General features: G+C 43.1%; 2 protein-coding genes across 4 annotated transcripts; one reads left to right on the forward strand and one right to left on the reverse strand.

The window, feature by feature from the left end:
* Positions 1 to 732: 732 nt before the first annotated feature.
* cnot7 (CCR4-NOT transcription complex, subunit 7) lies at positions 733 to 6693 on the forward strand. The gene is made up of 7 exons (XM_085788446.1): positions 733 to 906; positions 1765 to 1888; positions 1988 to 2181; positions 2459 to 2620; positions 3880 to 4024; positions 4178 to 4288; positions 5006 to 6693. Exons 2-7 carry the CDS (start codon positions 1772 to 1774, stop codon positions 5135 to 5137), a joined length of 861 nt encoding a protein of 286 aa, XP_085644572.1. The 5' UTR covers positions 733 to 906; positions 1765 to 1771; the 3' UTR covers positions 5138 to 6693.
* Positions 6694 to 6755: 62 nt separating this feature from the next.
* zdhhc2 (zDHHC palmitoyltransferase 2) lies at positions 6756 to 18215 on the reverse strand. Of its 3 annotated transcripts, none has more exons than XM_085788444.1 (14): positions 17750 to 18215; positions 14890 to 14916; positions 14412 to 14506; positions 13630 to 13750; positions 13408 to 13477; positions 13265 to 13297; positions 11977 to 12097; positions 11817 to 11855; positions 11514 to 11646; positions 10883 to 11009; positions 8826 to 8918; positions 8437 to 8552; positions 8245 to 8320; positions 6756 to 8154 (listed from the first exon to the last, which is right to left on the reverse strand). In XM_085788444.1, exons 1-13 carry the CDS (start codon positions 17874 to 17876, stop codon positions 8280 to 8282), a joined length of 1143 nt encoding a protein of 380 aa, XP_085644570.1. In that variant the 5' UTR covers positions 17877 to 18215; the 3' UTR covers positions 6756 to 8154; positions 8245 to 8279. The 3 variants fall into 3 exon arrangements, 2 of the variants coding, with proteins under 2 accessions (XP_085644570.1, XP_085644571.1); XR_015036777.1 differs by having other exon boundaries at positions 7947 to 8154; positions 8437 to 8547; XM_085788445.1 differs by lacking the exon at positions 11817 to 11855.
* Positions 18216 to 20053: the final 1838 nt, after the last annotated feature.

Consider the following 20053-nt stretch of genomic DNA (forward strand, 5'->3'; position numbering starts at 1 on the left):
GAGTTTGTACCGCGGCCACGGCAACTCAGCCACGGGACAAGCCACGGACACTCACAGCACGGCGTCGGTCGGTCAGCGGTAAAAACAACACTGTCACTGTGCATCCCTAACGTTACCTACAGTTATTTAACAGACAATAATGTTCAGGAAAATACTCACGATTACAAAACTCAGTGTCTGTGAGGACTGAGGTGCTGCCTGGTCAGAGACGAGGGAAGAGGACGGACCTGTCTAAAGTCTGGAACAACTGCATAACGTAACTGTAACGTTACGTGCATGGCTGAGTATGTACCGGTAATGTAAAACAATATAGCTTAACGTTAATTAATCTCAGCTTGCTTTCCATTAGTATGTGACCTCGTCTTCAGTCACTGTCATAGTAAACATTTCACAACTCATTCGCTGCAGTTCTCCAGCTGTGCCTGTGGGCATTAGCTTTATCACCATTCAAACCAACGTGTCTAACACGTTATATTGCTCAAAATTAATCGCCAATGTACTATTTTCTCTCTCGTTTGCCTTGAAAGGGGTGCGAGTTGACGCTATTATGTAAATTTTGCGCGTTTTGTTATTTTTATCAAAACAATTAGTGCAACTTCCAGCACAAAAAGACATGATCACGGCTCTTGCTGCTCTCTTTCTGCAGGCGACATGCGCAGTAGAACCTCTGTGACGTAGGCTGGTAATCCCTCTATAGATACATACGTAAGTGACGCCTCAGTCTTGCGTGATGACGTCGTGTTGTAGGCTCAGCTATGATGGCAGCCGTAGGTTGACATCGATACAATCCTGAATATAAAGTATTTAAAAGTTAGCGGAACAGCCCCGGCACAGTAACGTAGGACACAGGAACAGTTTTTCAGATAGTACACACTTTAAACACACACCGGCCCGGTTTGGGGAACGGTAAGTTCACCAGGCTGCTGCAGCTCTGCACTATCAAAGTGACGCCGAGTGTATCTCTGTGTGTATTTGTGTATATATAAATATATATATATAAATATATGTAGGCTGTGTGTGCGTATGTATATGCGTGCGTGTTTGTGCGTGTGTTGTTGAGCAGTGCTGCCTTTGCGCACAGAAAAACACACACTCCTGTGGAGCCGGTGTGTGTGTGTGTGCATGTGTGTGAGAGTGAACCTGTCCTGAGCCTCGGACCTCAGAGCAGAGCCTCCTCTGTCCTCTGTCCTGCTCATGTCTCCCAGCGCTGAGCCGGTTGTAGCCTGTAGCCCGCTAACCGCTACAGGTAACCTAGCTAGCCCACAGTGCTGCAGGACACCAGCCCGGTGCTGTCCACCACGTCCTGCATGTCTCCCACAGCCAGCTGCTGTTTGTCCTGCCCCACTGTCTGTCTGTCTGTCTGTCTGTGTGTGTGTGTGTGTGTGTGTGTCTGTCTGTGTCTGTCTGTGTGTGTGTGTCTGCGCTCAGGGAGCTGCTTAGTTCACAGCTAACATGCAAGAGTCCCAGCTGAGAGCAGCTCAAACAGCTCTGAGACTGAGTTAGCTCAGCTCCCCCACTGTTGAGACTGACACTGTGTGAATGAGTGTATGTGTGTTTGTGTTTGTGTGTGTGCATTTAATATTATAACGTTAGATATTGTTGACCAAACGGCTTGTCAGCATCTATTTGATATGTGAGGGGGTCATGATGTGTTGAATGCTTTTGTGCAGCTGCCTTTTTGTCCCTACAGGTCAGCATGTCGAGGTCTGTGGAGCTTCTTTTCTTCTTGAACTTTCTGTCTTTCTGTCATTTTGCATGGTGAAGTGGCACTATGCCCGCAGCTACTGTGGATCACAGCCAAAGAATATGTGAGGTTTGGGCCAACAACCTGGAGGAGGAGCTGAAGAGGATCCGACATGTCATTCGAAAATACAACTACATTGCTATGGTGAGTGATGCTCAAAGATGATGCACGCCGACAAAACCGCCACTAAAACCAGCCACGTCCCCCCCACCCTCCCTGTGATGCGTTTCTTCCTTCTCGCAGGACACAGAGTTTCCAGGCGTAGTAGCCAGACCAATCGGGGAGTTCAGGAGCAACGCCGACTATCAGTACCAGCTACTGCGCTGCAATGTGGATCTGCTCAAGATAATCCAGCTGGGCCTCACATTTATGAATGAACAAGGGGAATACCCTCCAGGAACATCGACATGGCAGTTCAACTTCAAGTTTAACCTCACGTAAGATGATTCTCCTGTTCGTGTTACGTCTGTCATTGATGTTGCATCAAAATATATCCAAAATTTAAACCCAGTTATAGTAGATTTTGAGATCAACACAAATTCAGGAGTGCATAGTCATGCAGTCAACCTGAATTTGCATAACTCACATTCATGGTTCAGACACTGGCTTTGAGAGCTGCACTGATAAAACACAAGCCAATATTTTAAACTCACAAAGTTGACTGTCTCTTGTTGTCATCATTATAATAATGTGACGTGTGTTGTGTCCCACCAGAGAAGACATGTACGCACAGGACTCCATTGAGCTCCTGACCACTTCAGGGATTCAGTTCAAGAAGCACGAGGACGAAGGCATCGAGACGCTCTACTTTGCAGAGCTGCTGATGACATCAGGAGTGGTCCTCTGTGACGGGGTCAAGTGGCTGTCTTTTCACAGGTATCCTGCTTTTTTAACTTTGAACGGCTGCACAGCAACAGGAGTCGTACTCGCCCTGCACGTAATATTGAAAAGAATCAAGACAATTTACTGAAAAAGTGAGTTGTCTTGTCCCATAACTTTTCTTTTTTTTATTGCCCATTACTTAATAAACAAGCCATTGTCGTGAGAACTTATCAAACACACAATGTGTTAATTACAGTATCACTGACAGAGTACGGATTTGATCATATACAGTACATGATGCACAGTATCTCTTTATACAAACCGTCCATATTACTAAAGTGTTTTGTGAGTTTGAAACTAATGCATGTGTGAAATATATGATTCAGTTTGTTTTTTGTTTGTTTGTGTTTTTTATATGTCTTCTAAGATGTTACGCAGAAGTAGAATTGTTTTTGCTACAAACATGTTCAAACTAGAAAATGGCTTGTTAAAAATTTACCATGATATTTGCTGCTAAAATGTAATTATTGGTGACGAGGAAACTTTTTACCCATATTTTCTACAACCTGCTGCTTAACATCTTCATTTTGCACTCAGTTTCCCACTTGTGTCTCCATGGCAAACTGAGGCTAAAGATAACCAGGCTTTGGATATTAAACAAAGCTTAGGTTTGAAACATCACTGTCGTCTTGTTCAGGTATTGAGAACACATTTTTATAAACAGGCTCTAATGTCATTTTTATTGATGTTATTGTTGTTTTGTTGTTTCATCCATTTTCATTCATTCATTCATTTTCTTTATTGCTCTGCTGTGAATTCAGTGTTAATCTTGTTGGATAATTGGTCCACGAGTATTGTATTCATTTTGTTTCAATTTCTATTAGCCACTGATTATTTGGGTTATTGTTGTTAAATGTCCAACATCACATGTTCATTTCTGGACTAATGCAGTGGCTTTGTGTAGTCGTCTGCCCTCGTGTCCCGTCCCATGTGTAGTGGTCTTCTGTACTTGACATGAGGACAAACAGATACTAGGGTTGTCACGATACTAAAATTTTCAACTCGATACCGATGCTCAGCAAAATATTCAATACTCGATACCATATTCAATACCACAGGGAGAAAGAAAAATCAGAATACGATACGAATCGATACTTTTGACAACCCTAACAGATACAGGCATGAGAAAAGAAAACCAGTCAAGTTGTCCTTAATTACAAAATCTCTCTGCTACTACTGCTGTGTACTCTATAACGACATGGTGTGCGCGTGTGTGCGCCTTTTATGTGTGTTTGCATGTGTGTGTGTTGCAGCGGCTACGACTTTGGATACCTGATCAAGATTCTGTCCAACGCTAACCTGCCTGAGGAGGAGGTGGACTTTTTTGAGATTCTCCGCTTGTACTTTCCCGTCATTTACGATGTCAAGTACCTCATGAAGAGCTGTAAAAACCTGAAGGTACTTTGATAAATATTACAGCAGGTGGCACAAGGCACCTCCTGTTTTATTCATTAAAAAATTCACACCTTGATCTCTTGTGAGTGTGACCCTCAGGTTTTCACTCCGACTAGGAGCCTGGCCCTTTAAGGACTGACGGTGTTTTGTTTTCAGGGTGGGCTGCAGGAAGTAGCTGAGCAGCTGGAGCTGGAGAGGATTGGACCACAGCATCAGGCCGGCTCTGACTCTTTACTCACAGGCATGGCTTTCTTCAAGATGAGAGAGGTAGGCCGCTCAAGTCACTGAAAGGACTTTTACCAGTGTGGTCTAATCTCAAATCTCTTTTAAGTCGACCCAAAATACTGCTAAGGCCTCTCTCACACACATCACATGGTGTCTTGTCTGAACACGCTCCCTGGTCACTTCCAAGTATAAGATACTAGATTTGACTTAGTCACGTCTCTGGATCAGTGTCAGTGCAGCACAAGTCTCAACTGGCATCAGACCGGGCTGCAGCATGCAGAGAGAGAGAGAGATGTGGATCTGGTGCGCCCTCTACAATCACTCTAAATACTTTGTGACCTTAACCATCAGTTTAATAAACAACAAAACTCTGTGAACTAATTTTAAATTCCTGAGGTGATTTGCCACATCGCTCCATTCCCCTCTCTCTCTCTCTCTCTCTCTCTATGCAAATGAAACCCAAGCACACAGGTATTGCTGTAAATGTATAACCATGTCAGAATTTAAATTACCTCTAAATTGTATTAGACGGATCAGATGGGCAAAATAAATAGCTTAAACTAATTTGATGATTAGTCATTTAAGATAATGTTTCTGTTGATCCATTAATTGTTCGATAGAATAACTGCTGCACCACAATCATCCGTAGGGAGAAACTCATCACACGATGCTGTTCTCACCAGTTCCAGAGAGCTAAACTTGTGGTTTTATGCTGCATTTAGTAATTTAGAAAAACTGTTTCTTCGATATTTCCCACAGATGTTCTTTGAGGATCATATCGATGATGCAAAGTACTGTGGTCACTTGTACGGGCTCGGCTCCGGCTCCGCCTACGTCCAGAACGGAACAGGAAACGCTTACGAAGAGGAGGCGAACAAACAGCAGTCGTGACATCACTCTGAACCTCTGTCATCAGCGCAGGGCTGAGGCCAAGCTCCATAGCTGGATGACAATAATAGTGGAAGAACATGACACACATACGCATCGTTTAGCAAGCTGTTTCCCATAGGCTCTGCCCACCTTAGACAACTGAGTATGATGGTAAAAAAAAAGAGAAAATAATCAAGGCTCCCCTCACACACACACCAGTGGTACGTGTGTGTGTGTGAGTTTAGTCTTTTATCCCTCAGAGCGTAGACAGTCTGGTTGGTTCAGTTTCATTTAACATGCTTGAAAAGATGGGGTTTTAGTTTTCCTAAAAAATGTTCTGTAGAAACGTTTTGCACTTTAAAGCTCTAACCTGATTTTATATGGAAAGCTGAAAATGTTTCTGGTGTCTTTCTCCTCTTTGTTGCCTTCTCTATGTTCCCATTTTACATAGCGGACATGTAAATCTTTACTATCACCACAACTGCTCTCACCACGCTCAGCCTTAATATTAGCTGCATTCTTATCTTTTAAACTTTAATTTATTGTGCTGATTATCCGACATTGAAGAAGTCAGTCCGTTCAGTACTGACAGCTCATGTCAGTATGCTCTTCCCCGGTCGCTGGACTTGTAGTCTGATCATGAGAAAGGGAGCTCTCACTGAGTGTGTTTACATGCACATGAAAAGATATTGAAGTATTTTTCATTTGTTCATAAAACCTTAATAAACTCTAATCCCCCCGTGAGAAGCCTTTAACTAACAAACTGCTGTATCGTGCTTATAGAGTGAACGCCACTTCCTCTGTCATTAGTTGCTGTTTCCTGTTTGTGTTCATGAAGATGCTCTGAGTAGTTGCACACCAGGATATTTAACAGTATGCGCAGGGATGCATTCACTGGTTTTCATTGGGGGAATGCTGAGCACTTGTGCATGTAAACACCCTCATCGACAAAAGCACACATGAACATATGAACACGCCTTGCCTCTCAACATGGTTTTACATTGGTTTTGACCAAATTCACCAGACCTTAAAAAAAACAATGAAAAAGTATTAAAAACAAAAGACATTTACCCATTTTAGGACATGCCGAAGCTACCCTAAACTACTCTGTTGAGAGTAAAGATTTCATTTTTAATTGAAGTTACAGTTTTGTAGTTTTAGTATTGTAACAAAGTAAGAAGAAAAACTTTATTGGGGGAAAGCTAATATTGATTTTTTTTTACATGCTTCTTTTCTCTCCAGTGCAGCAGTTCATTTCACTTGTAGTTCTGGCCTTTGAATGACACTTTCGTTTGTATTGCTTTCCAGATTCATGCAGCCTAGAACAGTCGCATGTACTAAAAACGTTTGAATAAATGCTGTGTTGTTGAATAGTATCCTGAACTTCCATAGGTGTGTGTTGAAGTGTAGGTTCATAACTTATTAACCTCCCTCAGCATCAAAAAGCGATAACCGAAACAGTTTGATTTCTTTCTGCAGCACATTCTCACACTGTAAAGGAGTAAAAGAAGAATATGCAATACAAAGAGGATTGTTTTTAGAGTATTTTGTAAATAAAGGCTTGAAACTTTTCTACCGTAACATGCTCCTGACCGTTGCATCTCTTCACTGACTCTTGAAAGGACTGAATGAGAACACATGAAGATGAGCTCATTTTATTCTTATAAGGCATCACAACTGTACAGTACATTGCCTCACACATCCATATTGTCTCGAGTCGTACAGACAGATAGAAAAATAGAAATCGACACTGACTGTCACCATGAAGCTTTTTTTTTTAAAACAAGCATACATTCTTTAAATTTCAGTGATTTTTTTTTTTTTTATTAATTTCCAGCCGAGACAATAACAGACAGAATCCTCAAAAGGTGAAAATAGACTTGACTTCTTTTTTCTGTTGTTGTATTTTTTGTGTTTTTTTTTGCTCTGCAGTACCTCCACAACATCATGTTGTGAGTTATAAAAACACTCGACAGCTCAACAGTGTCTGCCTCTTGATGGTGAACAGATCTGCAGCAGCGTCACACGGAGGCTCTTTGTTTTTTCCTCCAGAGACTCAACAGTCAGGAAGCTTTTGGCCGGCAGTTTGTCGTGGACTGTAGGACTACCATACAGCAGGTTAGATATTTGGCTGGGGGTAGGGTGGGGGGTTCGGGGGGGGGGGGGGGGGCACACACTGTTGCAGCACAGGGCAGCACCGGCTTCCAGGTGTTTTTAGTGTGACAGCAACATCCTCACTCATGCGAAACGAGTCAGAAGAGCCCTTTATTGAAAAATGTAATTACTAATGACTACACCTGTTTTGTTTTGTTTTTCTTTTCAAGCAAAAGGGGGGAGGACGTCTCGTGGTACACTTCACTACAACAACGTGTGTTTGTGTCGACATCCTGAGATGAGAGCATGCATCATCCACAACACTCAACATGGTGGGTGGAAAACCTACCACCCACCCACCCCTCTCCAATTAAAAAAAAAACTCACTGGAAAAAGAAAAGAGAAAAAAAAAGACTAAAGGAATGTCATATACATCACAATAACACCACCACTATTTTATACTTCATGTGCAAATGTTTGGCAAACTCATAACAGCATCTACTACTGTGCTAAGCTATGGAAAATAACATGAAATAGATGATTCTGAGAGTTTCTGTGCCATGACCTGTAACAACAGCAGCTCAGATTGGTTCACCAGTATACAAAGTGCAGACGACGTCCCCGTCCCACCGCTGCTCTGTGCTTATTCATGTACAAACAAAAAAAAATTGTGATTGTTGGAATGCAAGTTTCACTTTCGTCCTCTTGTTCTTTCGCCCAAATACTTTCAGATTGCAGCAGATAGTGTTGCTTGATCACAGTAAAAGTGATACTGGTGACAGTAATAATTGGTTTTTCTCTGGTTTGTATGTGATGGCAAGTCACGTTAAAAAAAAAAACCTCTCAGAAGAAGGTCTGCAACATGGAAAACAACGAGTTTCGATCAAGTCACCGTCAAGTCACGTTCTGATAGGCACAAACACTGTGGAGGGGGCAGCAGAGACCTGCAGCAGGAGACACATAGACACAGGTCTTTAGTTATTTATGAATCTAAATATGAAGAGGATTTAGCCTACCTCTGAACGTGGACTTACCTTTACGGATTAAAGGTGCCAACACTCAGCTCTGGTTATGCCTCGTTTTCTATGGTCATGCTTGGGTTACTGGCACCTGGCACAAACACAGACAAGGGATAAAAATCTGTTGTTTCGATCATAAAACCATAATAATGTCTCCTCTGGAAATGATGAGACCAAGCAGTAGAGAATAAACCAGTGGTATTTAACCTTTCTTGTCTTTGTCTGCTCCACTGTCACTCTCTGTCCAGGAGGGGGTGCTGGTGAGCAGCCGACTTTGACTCTCTCTCAGCGGCTTGGAGGGGAACTGACGGCCCTCTGCTGCACTGGAAACACACACACACACACATACTCATGAGGGGACATGGAGCCAGGGTTCCGGCTGCGCCTTTGAGTTTCTTATTCAAATAAAACAGTCCTAAATCCTGTGATCTGAGTCATTACTTTGGCTGTAACTGCTGCAAGGTGATTTCCCTGCATCATTAAACCAACAGGTTCACAAACCCCTGGGGCCAGACTTGTGACTTGTGACTTGTGACTTGTGCAGACGCTGCTGTTTTTACGGATGTGTGTGTGATCTTCATTTTTTAAATACTCACCCTTTGTTGGCAGGGTTGGAGCCCGTGGGTGAGGACGGCTGCTCAGGATCCAGATTCACCAGACAGGATGGAAACGAACAACCGTCACCTAAACTGGAGAGCCAGGAGAGGAAAGGAGGGTAACTACACTGATGCACGTATAGTTGGAATAAAACATCTTTTTACCTCTTCTCATGAAATGATTGTGACGTGTGATTCATTCTTGATAGATAAAGTGTATTATATCTTCAATCTGGTAACTGGGACTCAGTGTGTAATCATCGCCCCTGGTCAAAAGTGATTACTGATGTGTATAAATAGGAATAAAAAGAGGACTGTGTCTGAAAACAAAATATTATTCCAACTTTATGGACAACAGTGTATTTGGAAGCTGTTTTTTTTCAGTGTAGGTGAGTGTACAAATTATTAACATGATTTAACTATATGTTATGAATCTAATTTCATGTTTGTGGTTGATGGCTGATTCTGTAAAAGCACCTACTGTATGTAGAGTTTGCTGAACAGTGACCACTGTGGCCATAACTGGAAATGTTAAATGTTAAAACACTGTCTGACTCAGTAATGTATGTAACAGCCTACAGCTATATTTACTTTAGATGAGCTATCATTAGCCACTGGTCACACCAGATCAAATCTCTAGCAGCAACACCTCTGAGCGGCTGAGCAACGAATTGAACTTTTCAATAAATCGAGGATGTGTATGTTGATTGACAGCAGATTATTTCACCTCTAAATTGTTGCACAGTTTTGATTTAATGTAACTATTCCTCGAGGAAAAATGCAAAGGGGATTAAAAGAATTAAGTAGGCTACATGGAGACTGTGTTTTTATTTCTAAACTTATTCAATATTTGTTGTGTTTAGTTTGAGCTGAATCTCAGGCTCGTATTTCAAATACATGAGTTAGTTTTTTATATTTAAACTGTGACTGTGGTTGCCAAGAAGCTGCATGAATTACTAATTTAGCGAAGCTGGAGCCTCTGCATTAATTGACGGTTTTGATGATGTTGTTTACTGGAGCTGATGCTCTCTGGTCTCCTTCAGGACTTTCCCGTCATCTGAACCACTCTGTGCCAGTGGAAGTTTCCAGACTCACTAATGCGCTGCTGCTTTTATTCAACACTTCTCATCCAGAGTCAGATGATGCTGAAATGTCTCTGAACTACTGTGTGTCATTTCCGTGACATTTCGATGATTTTATAACTAGTATGAAAACGAACTGTCCTTTAGAGTTCTAGTTATCAATGCAGAAAGAGTGAATGTGGAATTTATGGTGTAATCCATAAAGTAATCTAAGGTACATAAATTCAAACTGTATACAGTATACCATCATGATGACCTTATGCAGAGTAAATCTGTGAGCAATATCCGTCTGAATAGAGACTATGCTGTGTTATGAATACAGAATTAAATGGCTTTTCACAGACATGACTTTGTGACTCATGACAAAAGAAAAATTAATCGATCAGTTTGCAGGATTGCTCAATCTGATCTGAATATCATCAATGTCAATGGGGGTTTACTATGTTGTAAAGTATTCATTTACAAAAAATCATTACACACAATGTTGCATTAGCCTTTTTAGGACTACCCCATTAAAATATATGTTTTTGAAAACTATAATAACTAATATACAAATTATTGTGTCTACATCCATTGACCTGTGAGTGTTTATCTCTGTCTGTTCTACTGATTTAATTCACAGCACAACATTTGTTTTTTTGTTCCTGAACGTTGCTGTCACGGCCTTTTAAATCTGATCGCACACAGAGACGCACAGTGACCGTCCCGCCAATCAAACACGTCGTCTGATCCACATCCCAACATGTTGGATTTACATTTCCTGATCTTGTTTTTTTTAGCCCAGCTGGATGTCTCAGCCACACTGAAGCACAGCCTCTCGTCTCTGACCTCAGTGTCCTTCAGTCTAGACAGACTCATAATTACACATCAATGGAAAACATTATAATTCATATCTTATCCTTGTTGTGTTGTGTTTAAAACCATGTTGTTTTTTTAATAATCTATTCATCTTGAATGACATTATTATGACCTCACCTGGAGAAAATGGGAATAGGCCAGTATTTCGTCTCATCACCAAAGACCTGGCGGAAGTTCTTACTCACGCCGAGACTGAAACCGTTCTTGTCTGTGCCGTGACGAAAGACCGGAGCTCGCACGGCCTCTGAGAGGACACACATGGAGAAGAGAAGCAGAGTCAGTGTGATATAAGGAAGAATAAATACACCTCAGACTTTTGGTCAGAAAACAGGTCAACACATGAGCTTGAATGAAACGGCGCCGAATGAAAGTGTCTTTGTTCTCAGTCTGTCCCACCAGGTGTGACTCCTCTTCCTACCTGTGTCTGTTACTAAGCTGCTTACCGCTCTGAGCCGTGTGTCTCTGCATTACACTGTAACATACTCCTCTGGATAATCCACTCTCCTCAACACACACAGACAAAGTGTTGCAGTGTTGCACACCATAATAAGAAAGTGCTCTGTCTGATAACGGCCGCTGACGAAGATGATGACCGACTGACACATCCTTCATCATTAGCGCAGAGACGACACTGTGTAAACCGTGAGCAGACTGGAAGCAGAATCTGCTGGTTAAATACTGCAGCGACCGACAGAACACACACACACACACACACAAACACATGAAGGGTATGAGGGACGCCACCTACCGAGAGTGGATCTGTTCTTGCAGACGAGCCAGCAGTGATAGATGAAGAGAGAGGCCAGGCTGACGGAGAACATGGAGGCAGAGAAGAAGAGGAAGAGGATGTGGAACTTGGCCTGAGTGTCTGGGAGTCCGTTCTGAGGAGGAAACAACACGTCAACACAAACACAAACACACAGAGTGAACGCTAAAACCAAGGGAAGCAGGTGAACTCTGCTACCGGACCATCTCTACTCCTCTAATAGTCTAGAGGGGATCGTTTCAGAGCTTCTACTTGAGCTCCACTAACTAGTCAGCTGCCTCATACCAGGTACTCCTTCAGACGGAAATGTGCTCTACCTCCGGCCTTGTGAAGAAAATCAAACACGCACATAATGTAACACAGGACGCATGTGGTGCATTGAGATTTCATTTTCAGACAGTTCAGAAAAAATGAGTTTATATCATAGCAGACAATATATATTTACCGTCCAGAATTTGATGAAGTATTGAAGATCCGTGGCAGTTATAAAAAGGCAGTAGAGGAGCGAATATGCCAAGAACAGCATGAAATACTTGTAGTTGGAGAAACCCACACAGTTGTTCACCCTGCGAAGAGAACAAGAGGAAAACTGGGGATGAGCTGGTGGCTGAGCTGCTACAAAATCATTGTTAATTTATTTGATCTATTTTAGATAAGTATAATACAAAAACCAATAGTTATATCACCTCCTATACACAGTCAGTATAGTGCATCTGTCCTCTCTGGTTATTTGTGTCTGTCTTTATGTTGCACTTATTCCCCGCCTTTGTGTGTGTGTGTGTGTGTGTGTGTGTGTGTGTGTGTGTGTGTGTGTGTGTGTGTGTGTGTGTGTGTGTGTGTGTGTGTGTGTGTGTGTGTGTGTGTGTGTGTGTGTGTGTGTGTGTGTGTGTGTGTTTTCATTACTTCCCACTTTGATGTGTGACCTTTTCTTTAATTTCACATTAACAATTTTTACATCATTATTTCAATACCTATACCAGTAGACTGTTAACATGTCCTGTTGAACACAGGTCTTCATGTAAATTAAACTGACTCCAGCTGTGAACTCTTTTCTGCTGTAAATTTTTGGTGTCCAGCAATTATCTTAACATTTGTAAGTTAAACACAACGACTTGTTGTAGCCTGAAAAAGCAAACGGACTGCTCGAACCACCAGCAGGTTTGCTCCATTTAAATCCAATTACAGGGATGTTGGACTACTGTATTTTTATATAGTATTTTGTTGATGATGGATTAAGGACAGACATCATCCTCATCAGACATTTCAAACAGAAAATCCTGGAACATATTATTTTTCGATCAACAGAAAAGTTGCATTGACGTTTATTTGAAAACCAGATGTTGTACAATGTGACGTTACGTTTTGTTATGTGTGCATCAGTGTGATCAGTGTGTAATGTAATATTGTAATGTATTTTGTATTTTATAATGTTGACGACGTGTGCTGCTGCCCTCTTGGCCAGGTCACCCTTGAAAATGAGATCTCGATCTCAACGGGTCTTTTACCTGGTTAAATAAAGGCTAAATAAAAATAAAAAAATAAATGCCTGTTTTCAAGCCCCTGAATGTAACTGGGCAGTGTAAAATTGAAAAAGCTGAACTCTGTGGTGCCATATGTGAAAAAAGAAATGCTGTAATTACACACCATGTGAGTCGAGCGCTACACTGCTGCAGTGTCACTGATCTTTGTTTTAAATCCTATTGGCTGTTAAATAAAAGAGTGTCACTACGCACCAGGGGCAGTGGTGATCCATCTTCAGGATGCATCTGTAACACAGCAGGGTCAGACATCAGTGTAATTGAATCTTACTTTCCCTGCCAAAATTCAATATATGGTGTGGTCTTTCGTCTATAGGTGCATGAGCAGAGAGCCGTACTTATCACAGACTGAACAATGGTGACATCGATCAGGCTTCAGCAGCTGGCAGCGGTCACAGAAACGGATAGCTGAGGAGACACAGCCAGTTCAGTCACACAGCCGTCAGCAGCAGCAGCAGCAGCAGCAGCAGCTTCTCCTAACACCTGACCACAGACTATCAAGGTTGTCCAGGACGAAAACAGCCCTGAGAGCCGCGTGTCGCTCTGTTGTTCTACTGTACCTCCGGAGTTGGTGCGGGTGTAGATGGGCAGATCCTTGGCTATCCTCCTCAGGATCTCCTGCTGAGACTCTCCTCGATCTTCACGCTCCAGCAGCTCCTTGTCAGAGTAGGACAGGTGGAACTATGGAGGGCAGCGCACAGTAGAAGAGAAAACACAAACAACTCCTGTGATTCATCTTTGAGCTGTGCTGTAATGACTCATATCCTCCACATGTGTCAAAACACTCTAATATTTTGTCAGATGAGCAATGTGAGTATCAGTAATGCAGCAATGTCTGCGATGAAGCAGCGTGTCTTTGTTTTGGCTCCTTCTGGCCCAGCAGGCAAATGGGGACAAAGCAGCACAGAGCTGCGATATTACTTTCAGCTACTCGGCAACGTATGATTGAACACTGGAAACAAATAACTGATGATAACAAACAGCACATCGCCTATTAAATCTGACTTTTATTACAGCCTCAAGATCGCGTCTCATGCAGCAAAGAGTTCATGTGTGGTTGGTTCTCAGCTGCACGTGCAGAAACCGAAATGCAAAGGTGGCCTTCCTCCAAATGTGCCCCTTCCTCTCTGAGATGTGTGCATACAGTATGTCTGCAGAGCTGAGTGCTGTGGTCAGGATCAGAGCCATTAGAGTGCAGCTCCAGGCTCTTCCACTGGAAAGTATTATTAGTCTAAATGCAGCGTTCAATCACCCAGAGAGGCTGTAACCTACATCTGCACTTCCCACCATGCCTCATCACGCCGTCCGACTGTAACGCTGCATCGTAATCAGACACACTCACCTCCTTCAGGGGGTTCATGGGCTGGGTGAAGATGGTTTGCCAGTACGCCCACACAAACAAGATGAAGATGACATGGTACACCAGCAGGTACACGACTGAGAGCAGAGAAAAGACTCATCGTCAGTGTCTTCCGTTAGTGTGCATCCAACCATGTGTCAAACGTCTGCAGCTTCATTACATGTTAATAATATTAATGCACAACGATCAGCACGAACTTAACAAAAATCAAAGATAGATGTGATTTGGTCTCCATGGAGCCTGAATATAATTACACATATGAGTGAGCTAATGAAAAGGATCCAGAGGACGCACTTCCAGCTGCCACAGGTTGATTGTGGTGTTTTGAGGGGAGCTGCCTCTGCACAGACCTCCTCCGGTCTGAGACTCTGCTCAGCACTTGACAGATCGAGAGCAGCTGGAGACACTTTAAACTTTAAATGATTCCTCTCGGTGTTAAAGTGCATTATGAAAGACTCACCCTTCTGTCCCGTGTCTTCAATAGACTCTGGAAAAAGAGAAGAAGCAGTTACGACTGTGTAGAGTTAAAGAAGGTGAAACACACTGCGGGTTAGGGTCCTTCACACAGGGAGCTCCTGTGTTTTTATATGATACATGTTGGACTAACTGTCTGAATTCAGTTTGACAGGGCTGAAAAACGCTGACTGTGCAAACCACTAATCCACACCACACCATTCAAAATCAATACACAGCAAGCTCCCAGTCAAACACTGTTCCTCTCATATAGATAAGCATTGACAAAGTGCGCATTGACAAAAGGCAGCGAAAAACAACAGGAGCATCCTGTACTGTGTGTGTGTGTGTGTGTGTGTGTGCTGACAGCTGCAGCCACTCCCTGGGGTGAAGTTGCTGATCATCAGCACCCACCCCTCAAAAACCTGCGCGCACACACACACACACACACACACACATCGAGACCTGGATCAGACATGAGAAGAGACAGGTGGAGACCTGTTGGAGGACCAGCTGACACTGTTTATATTGGTCCTGATATCTAAGCAATGATTAGCTGAGCATACAGAATCATCCATCCTCAGTAATTAGGCTATAAAGCACAGACAAGCACATACACACACACACACACACACACACACAGACATGCACTTTGCAGGTACTGAGGAAAGAAGAGCCAACAAGCTGAATTGAAGCGTGCACGTGTGAATCTGAGAGGGAAGCAGAAGTGTGTGTGGCTGTGGTTGTGTGTGAGGATGTATATTAATAATAATAATAGTAATATATAATAATAATAATAAATGTTATTATTAATATGTCAATGAATGGCTTATTGTCACATCAGCTTTCCCCGTTTCTTTTACACCAAAGTGAATGTTTGACAGCACAAGAAGCCAAACACCTCCTGACTTCACATTTTGAACAAGGTTGGTAGAGAGAGGAGCGACTGTTCAAAGGCTGATGCTTAAAAACAAAGTGGGTCAACCACAGATTGCTTGGGGTGAATTATGTAAAGCAGACAATGGGATTAACTGAGCTGCTGAACGAGAGGTGTCAGCTGACGATACTTTCACACAACCGTCCCTGTGTCTGTCTGAGGAGCACATGGCGGCCTGGAGGCAACCACCGTCCTGCCCTGCTGCTGCTGTTTTCATGTGTCCGTCCCATCTGACCCGGCTGCATCACAGTTTCCTTCTTGTTCCACGGGATAAAACAAGGAGGTTGCAAAACAAACATCAAACAGTGGTTTTTTTTGCTTTTTTTGTTGTTGCTGCAATCCAAATATCTCGTGGATGGAAGCAGACACAGTCCTGTAACTCTAGGAGAGGTTCATCCTGGGACAGAGGCAGTGGGGGGTGGGGGGCTAGACTCAGGCACTGTCTCTCTGTCTAAAAGGAGGATGTTTATAACAAAATGTCACATTTAAAACATTAGTTCACTGAAAAACTGTATTCCGTTAATAATTACATTATTGTTTAACCTCAAATACTAAATTCTAATATGAATCAGTAGCCTTTGACATGTACAGTGCAAGCCCCCCACGCCCACTGTGCAGACATCAGACTTTACAAAAATAGAAATGTTCTTCTGTTTCACATAGTCATGCTTCTCTCTGTGGTGCTTTCTTTCCTGTGGTCTTCTTTCATCTCTGCTGTTGTTGTTTTTGTTACTTTGTTGCTTATACACAGGAAATGTTAAGTCATCCCATCCTCAGGTTTCAGTCTCTGAGTATGACCTGTTGAGTAGTAGTGATGGTGTGGTGGGTGTTGCCTCGAGGGGTCAGCTTTCAGGTGAAGGTGTGGGTCACCCTTGGGCACCAGTCTGGCTTCACCCACCCAAAGTGACATGGCACTATTCCTTCTGCTGCATATTTAACTCTCCCTGCTCAGATGTAAAGGCGAAAGTGAAGGTGTACGCTGTCAATAGATCACCTCCATCCAGATATGGAGATAGATGATCAGATTTAAGAACAAAACAAACAGACAGAACATCAAACCCTCTGTCCTGCTGCATTTTGGTCTCATTATCCTGTCTCCATTTCATTCCCCTCTCTGACAGAGGAGATCTTCTTTCCTAGTGGTCTGACAAGCTGCCAAATGGAGCAGAGGAGTAGGCTGCTGAGACTCCTCGGAGACATCCTAGAAAACCATTACTCACTATCCAGGTCAACTCTGTGTTCACCGTTCACAGAGGAGGCTCGCTGTCTGTAGCTGCACCATCGCGTGTCTGTATGTGTGTGTGTTATTGTGTGTGTATGAGAAAGAGACAGTCAGACGACTTGCCAGAAGATAATGCTGCCGCTGGTGGTGTTGGTGTTTTGGTGGTGGATATAAATTCAGATAATGAAGCTGAGCGACTCCATGAGCCTGGAGCTATTACAGTAAGTCTGTCAGATAGTGCTGATAGAGTGGTGGAGTCACATAATGAATCTGAGACACATGGTCTAATCCTATTCTGTCCATCCTGCTATAGTGTATGTCCTGAGAATGGAGTCAAAGCCCCTCCACAATAAAAGCAGGTTGCCAAATCATTCAGACGGTGTTATGATCTGAATCTGAGTTTTTTTCATATTATAAGACATTTTGCCACTTGAGCCTTACAATATACTGTAGTGACAACCCCTGGATTCACTGTTATTGTCATGTGACACCGTCCACACACTGCGTAAACAACAGCCAGGCTTCTGCATAAAAACACAATCAGCCTCAAACACAAACTGCTGAAACAGAAATATTTCCCCACCCCTTTAGCCTACCAAAACACACACACACACTCACACACACACACCAGTTCGAGCATTTCCCCCCTCAAACACAGACACAGTGCCTCCACACACACACACAGCACCCAGACAGCTGGTTTCTTACCTATGCAAAGCTGCAGGACGTAGGCGTAGTATGACCAGGCCACTATGAGGGCGATGAAGAGGACCGGGATCCAGTACAGAACTCTCTGACAGCCCCGCTTGATACTACGCGAGCCCGACGGTGCCATAGTCTAGGAGAGGATCATTTCTCGTGTGCAGACGTATGTTCCTCTCCCTCCACTCCCCTCCACTCCACTCCCTCGCTCGCTCGCTCGGCGCGTGTGTGTGTCTGTGTGTGAGTAAGTGTGCGTGTGTGTAGGCTATGTGTGTACTGTATGTGCACTCCCGTGGACTGTCACTGCATCGTAGCTCCGACTCTGATCAGACGCATCCTCCTCTCTCTCAGCCTCCCACCGCCGCTGCTGCTGCTGCACCGCTCGCCCCTCTCGTCCTGCCCAGCCGCCGCCGCCGCCGCTGCTGCTGCTGCTGCTGCTGCTGCTACACACTACAACACAATATCAGACAGCTCTCTCTCTCTCTCTCTCTCTCTCTCTCTCTACACACACACTGAGAAGCAGCGCCGCCTCTGCTGCCTCCCCACAGGTTGCCATGACGTCCGCGGGATGCTGCAAGGCTGGCACATTTTTCACCGCGAGCACAGGGTTCATTTGGTTCATCTCGTGATGTTCAAACACACATTCCCTTGTTTTACTACATAAGCGGGGACTATGTCTTATAACTCTAACCTGAGCCCCCAAACAGCCATTTCTACCTGAGAGGGACAGACCCCACAACCATATAAAACCAGTCTGTAGGTACACACACAGTGAGATATATACACACACTATGTTAGTGTGTATAGTATCATTTTGGCCTGGTGTTTGGTAATATCCTGTACAATATGTTTTGCTGTGTAAGATTTTGTCACCTGCATAATGTTTTATACCTGACAGTGTAGGTGGAGCTGCAAGATCCACCTGCTTCTGCTGCTTCACACCCAACTACACCTGCAGAATATCCTGCAGCCCAGCAGTTCCTCCTGCAGCCTCCTGCGAACCTGCAGTCTGTGTTGTCTGTCTGTCATATTTCACTGAATATTTTCTAATGTTCAGTTGAAGAGCTCTTTAAAAAAAAATGTTTTATTCCATTAATGTTGTTTGGATTTGAGGAAGACTTCAGCTGTGATATACCACCTGTTGTCACTCGCTTGTGTGGGCGGCATCCTGCAGCAAACTGACAATATGCAGCACAATATGTGGACGACAGTCTGAGAGAAGAGACAGATGGCTCAGTGACACATCAAACCTCAAGTAGCTCTGATGTGTGACCATCACCAGCTCTGATTGGTTAAAAAGATTTCACTTAATGTGTGTTCTCTGCTGCATAGAGAGGTTGAGTTCAACAGTATGAATGACCTATTATAAATATTAGGTGGTAGTTTTACTTATAGACATCAGTTCATAATGGTAAATAGAAAAACAAAAATCAATAAAAACAACAATTACTATATACAACACACAAATAAACACACCAACACTGTTGTCATGGTCACCAAAAACAGAAAGCAGGTCACTGTGTCTCGTCCACAGACCAAACAGTGTAAGAGATGTCACGCCTCTGCAGGATGAACTGTAGTCGCTGTGTTTCTGATCCAGGAGGCACCGCTTTCACACATTATGGATTGACTGATCGATTTGTTATAGAAAGCACTAGGCCACTTAACCTGTGATAACAGTTGTGTAATCCTGCCCTCTGTGGCGAAGCTTTTACCCAAGGTGATAACATCAGGTTATTTTGGACTGAATCTGACACATGATCAGAGTTCAAAATATGGGGGCATTTACCAGGAAGAGAGGATCAATGGATGTGAAGCATTATGGTATTTACAGGATCAAGTCACTTTCAGTACCTGTTACAAAAAAACAGTCAGTGTATCAGCTTCTGCTGATTTTGAGCATGCTTCCTTTAATCTGTCTCCTGTAAATCCCACAGCTTAATGAAAGTGCAACACTAAATTGCTGGAGAATCCCTCTGGGCTGCTTTTCAGAGGATACAGTAATTCTTTTTTTTTTTTTTACATCAACTAGATTGTTCATACTAATGGGAAAGTGGAACCTGAAACCAAAACAGCTCAGAACTGAGCAAGGGTGTATGAAAGTACCGGTACTTTTACATAAATAGGCCTATGGTTTGGGAGATGCCGTTAATGCTTGGATCTGATGAACAAGCACGGACATTCACAACCAGAAAGAAATACAAGCAAATCACAAAATAAAACATATAGATTATCTTGATACATACAGATCTATTCATAAATATTGTATCAGTGCACCTACAACTACAAATGAATGGTCAAAATTAAAAG

This window comes from Trachurus japonicus, chromosome 10, assembly GCF_045865225.1.
Source record: "Trachurus japonicus isolate A0001 chromosome 10, Traja_1.0".
Taxonomy (NCBI): domain Eukaryota; kingdom Metazoa; phylum Chordata; class Actinopteri; order Carangiformes; family Carangidae; genus Trachurus; species Trachurus japonicus.